This window comes from Triticum dicoccoides, chromosome 5A (assembly GCF_002162155.2).
Source record: "Triticum dicoccoides isolate Atlit2015 ecotype Zavitan chromosome 5A, WEW_v2.0, whole genome shotgun sequence".
NCBI lineage: Eukaryota > Viridiplantae > Streptophyta > Magnoliopsida > Poales > Poaceae > Triticum > Triticum dicoccoides.
The window spans coordinates 615,816,623-615,821,837 of record NC_041388.1 but is presented as its reverse complement, the minus strand read 5'-3'; the positions used below and the strand labels follow the sequence as shown (position 1 = coordinate 615,821,837).

The following is a 5,215-nucleotide window of genomic DNA, read 5'->3' as shown; positions in this document are numbered from 1 at the left end:
TGAAAAAAATTATTCTGTGAAAGTTGAGATATTTTAATTTTTAATTCATTAACATTTTCTGAAATATTATTAAATTCATTAACATTTATGAATCAGAGAATATTTTTAAATTCATTAACATAAATGAATGAGTACAAGAATTTTTAAATTCATTTACATTTTCCGAAATATTTTTAAATTATTTAAATTTATGAACCGGAGAAAATTTATAATTCATTAATATTTATGAATCCGAGAATTTTTGAATTCATTAACATTTTCTGAAATAGTTTTAAATTCATTAAAATATATGAATGAATACAAGAATTTTTAAATTCATTTACATTTTCCGAAATGTTTTTAAATTATTTAAATTTATGAACCAGAGAATATTTATAATTCAGTAATATTTATGAATCCGAGAATTTTTGAATTCATTAACATTTTCTGAAGCGTTAATTGGGCACGTTTGGCGGATGCGAAGCGGAGAGGTGTGACCGAGGGTCCCCTCCGGCCATACCGAAACCACCCCCTTCCACAGCAAGTACCTGAGCGGTTTGACGGATTGCACCCAACTTCTGGGAGCGCGTGTGGGGCCCCACTCGGGCCCCCCACGGCCAAAATGAACGAAATCCGACAACGAACGCACGTTGCGTCACGTCCGGGCAGTATTTTCTGGGTTTTCTGCCTGGAAAATGGTAGAAAATGCATACGGACTCGAAACGGGATAATTTTTTGCGTGCGTGCCCTGCTAGGCCACAGTAGCACGTGGAAAAAAATTGGGCACGTTTGGTAGATGCGAAGCGGAGAGGTGTGACCGAGGGTCCCCTCCGGCCATACCGAAACCACCCCCTTCCACAGCAAGTACCTGAGCGGTTTGACGGATTGCACCCAACTTCTGGGAGCGCGTGTGGGGCCCCACCCGGCCCCCCCACGGCCAAAATGAACGAAATCCGACAACGAACGCATGTTGCGTCACGTCCGGGCAGTATTTTCTGGGTTTTCTGCCTGGAAAATGGTAGAAAATGCATACGGACTCGAAACGGGATAATTTTTTGCGTGCGTGCCCTGCTAGGCCACAGTAGCACGTGGAAAAAAATTGGGCACGTTTGGCTAAGTTAAAAAAAGAGCATATTTGATTAAGTTTAAAAAATTGGTTAAGATAAATTTTTTTGATACAGTTAAAAAAAATATGCCTATTTCATTTAGTAAAAAAAATGAGGCCCTGCAAAAAAAAACGCCGGTCGTCTCGCTAACCGACGCGCATGCGTGCATGGGGCCGTCCCACTAACAAACGACACCGCAATCAGCGCTCGGGCGACGTCGTTAGCCGACGTGCATGCAAAATTTCCTTCTACGTCACCCCGTCTCGCCGCCGCCGCGATCTGCACGTGCTGCCACCGTACGCCGCCCGTCGCCCCACCGTACAAACTCCGTCGGTGCGCCCGCGCCGGCTTGCATCCCCTCACCCGTCGCCACTATACGCCGCCGCTGCCTTTCCCATCGTCGCCGTCGTGTAAGTTTTTTTTCCAGTTCTTTTATACAACGAGGCTCATAACAGTATGATGGTGTGTGACAGAAATCTATTTGATGCAGTATGAATATCGACGGTGTGATTCCATGTTCTGTTCAAAAGTGGGTTAGCCTAGTTGACAAACTGTCACCAAGTCAGAAATTCAGGTTTTATGAAACGGATATGCAGGGCATGTTTAGAATACCATCGATAAGGATGCGTGATTTTTTGCTTCACTTTTTACTCCAAAGTTACAATCCGAGTAGCAAAAAATTCATGGTTCAAGAGAGTTCTGGAAGTACTGCTGGATGTAAAGGTCTTATTTCATTAAGGCCTGATGATGTGTACTCCATATTTGGTTGGAAAAACAATGGAGTGGATGTTTTTGGGTTTCTTAGTACTGAAGGAGAAAAAGCAACCAAAAAAATACCGGTTAGTTTTGTTAGCAAGAAAAATGGTAAGATCATGATTGATGATCTCATACAAAAGATTGTGAAGGATAAGAGCACTGATGATGACTTTATTCGGATGACATTTCTAGTTCTCTTAGGAACTATAATTGCACCAGTGTCTCATGAATACGTTCCGAAAAAGTACTATGCCTTAGTGAAAAATATTAAGTTGATAAGGAAGTTCAACTGGAATGCATTCACTTCACGATTCTGTTTATCGGAGATTGGTAAGCTTCTGCAGGACGGCCATGTTAGGCAGTGGCCCCAGGGGAACCTCGCCCTTTTGCAAGTACGTTCTATTTATTAATTTCAACACTTTTGTTATAAAATGGCACGGAAGAACATGTAATTTAATTAGTTTATGTGTTTTGCAGTACCTATACTGGGAGAAGGTGCAACCAATCACCGGTCCAAAATATGATCCGTTGGCATTGTTGAGCCCGCTGATGAGGAACTGGACGGAAGATATGGCTGTGAGAAGAGACAAATACGACTACGAATATGGTCGTGGTGTTGGGATGGTAATCCTAGTAATGATTTTTTTACATTTATGAAATAAAGTAAAGTGTGCATATGGTTTTTATGTATAATTATCTTGTTCCACTTGTAGGTCGATGACAACATTATAGAGGAGTATAGGTTGAAAAAAATTGCGGAAGAAGAAGCTCAAAAAACCAAGAAAGCTAGTAGCAAAAAATCTAACGATACTGGAACGAGGAAAGAGGGCAGTACCTCGGAGGCTTCGAGCCAGAAGCCTACTATGGACCGGATTTTGAGTGAGATGAATGAGCTTCGGAAGGAAATGCTTCGTTTGCCAGAGTTATGCGCACAGGTAACACTTGAGCACGTCTCTTTAATGTCCATCACTGAATTGAAAAACTAAGATGAAATGTTTTCTTGCAGAGGATGATTGAGAAACTGAACAAAACCGGCGTCTCCTACAAACCCAGTAACCTGGAAGAGGACGAAGAGAATCTGTACGGAGGCATTAATGAGTCTTCAAACGATGTTGGACGTCCGCAAAAAGAGTTTGTATATCAAAAAGATGATTCAGACCGGTTCCGCACACCTTCCAAAATGAATTTGCAAAAGGATGATAACGGCGTTGATGTAACTTCTCGTGAAAACACACCTTTTTACTGCACACCTGAGTACTGGGATAGTTTCAAGGGTGATATGGATGATCCTGTCCAAGTACCAGAAGTATCAGATGAAAAAGCTGCCACATCTTTAGAGACGGACGAAATCGCATCGCATGCGTCGGTTGGTTCTCAAGGAGTACAAGAGGAAGTGGAGGAGGTTACTGGCAGGCGCAAGCGCAGAGGATCACAACATGTCAAGTCTCCTTATGTGGTCCCTAAACCAAACAAACGTGCAAAACGTTCTGCCAAAGGAAGTAAGTTTTTTGTGTTTCTAATTGTTATTGCGTAACAATTATTTATGTATTTGCGTTTGTAAGTATTTGAGTGGTGCGTTACAGAATTATTCCAAAATGGTGATGTTAACAAATCTGGTGATGAGTATGATGTGGTGAAAGCGTTCATCAAGTACGTGCGTGCGCATGAGCATTTACAAAAACATGCCAAAACAGAAATTTTCAATGATGGCATGGAAGAAGGTCTCACTGTGAGGAGAGCTTGTCAGATTATTAACCATGAGTGGCTAAGTGGCGACGTAAGTTAATTTCATATATTGTTTTACAATTCATTCGAAAATACCATTGTTAAATCTAACACATTATTTATAGGTAATTGATGCATACTCATCATTTTTGGTCGACAAAGTTAATGATGATCGTTTCATGTTAACAACTTGGAGGATACATTGGTTGCTTCACGTTAGACCCGGAAAGAAGACCGCCGGTAATGATTATGAAGCAGAGTCGCATAGTAATGGACCCGTGAACAGATGTGAGGACGAGTATTTCAAAAAATCAAAGGTAAGTTTGATTGTTAACACGGTACATACATACGATATTATGTGATGATTGTGTTTTATGGTCCTTGTGATGCAGACTTACATTCCTCTAAACAAGCAAAATAATCACTGGATTACTGTCGTCATGCATAGCGGAAAAAGAGAGTTTCAGGTTCTTGACTCGTTGATGACCGGAAAACTTGACACTGTTACTAGAGAACTCGTTGAGGACCTGGTAGGTTTAACTTGCAAATATGCATTTGGTAACATTCGTTTTCTTTAGTACACTGAATGACATGCTTTTCACCATGTTTGTTATATCTTTAGAGAAAACAACTAGCAGAAGATATCCAAGAAGCAAATGCAACCGGAATTGTGAATTATCCGGATGTTTCCAAGTGGCCTATTCAAACGTATGACATGCCAAAACAACATGATGGGTGAGTTTTTACTTCGACAGAATGTTGGTCTTGTATGTACAGTAGATATTTAATCTTCGTAAATTGTATGCACTAAGAATTCGTGTGGACTATTTCTCCTTCGATGCTTTCAAAATTGGGATGGTGACAAATGGACAGGCTTATTTTCACAGGTACGCAAGTCATGTTTGGACTACGATGTACAATGAACGTTGTGCTAACATCATTTTTTTTCAGACCTCAATTGATGATTCAAGAGAGTTAATGATTGCGCAACTTATATTTTCGGAAAGAAACAAGCTTGATGAAGTGAAAAACAAAGTTATTTGGATATCAAAGAAGAAGAAATAGATGCGGCACGGAGGAGTTTTGCATGTGATTGGGTGGTACTGGAGGACTTTATTTTCCAAACGCTTTGCGCACTTGCTTATAAATTTTATGTAATACACTCTGCTTCTGAATAGTTATATGTAATAGACTCGGCACTTTTCCAAATGTTTTTTTCTGTCCACATGATATTTCGTTTCATAAATATTATATAATGATTTATTTTGTTTACATGTTTTTTTTGTTGCCGAATAGTTATATGTAATCATGTCGTCGTTAAATTTTTGTGCACTAAACTATGACAGCACACTGCATTTTACTTAAAAATTATTTTACATAAAAAAAATGCCCGCCCGTCTCCACGGCGTTTCTTAGTAAGCCCGTCGTTATCAAGCCCAATGGGCGACTACAACAGGCGTTTCGGAGCACGCCGTGGAAACCAGGCCCAACAAGGCAGAATCGACGCGGCACATCGACGGGGTAGTAATCAGAGGAGTTCAATGCAACGACAGGAGCTGAGTATATAAGCAGGTCGTCGTCCCCTTCGGCCGGCGAGGTGGGACTAAACTTGCGTCGGCCGCGGGGCGACCTGGACACAGCCAGACGCG

At 40.8% G+C, this 5,215-nt stretch overlaps 1 protein-coding gene across 1 annotated transcript; it reads left to right on the top strand.

Annotated features, from left to right (window-relative positions):
- The first annotated feature begins 2,445 nt into the window (after window positions 1-2,445).
- On the top strand, window positions 2,446-4,631 carry LOC119300166. Its single transcript, XM_037577213.1, has 8 exons — window positions 2,446-2,454; window positions 2,555-2,776; window positions 2,848-3,340; window positions 3,425-3,618; window positions 3,692-3,883; window positions 3,959-4,096; window positions 4,189-4,301; window positions 4,454-4,631. Exons 1-8 carry the CDS (start codon window positions 2,446-2,448, stop codon window positions 4,629-4,631), a joined length of 1,539 nt encoding a protein of 512 aa, XP_037433110.1.
- Window positions 4,632-5,215: the final 584 nt, after the last annotated feature.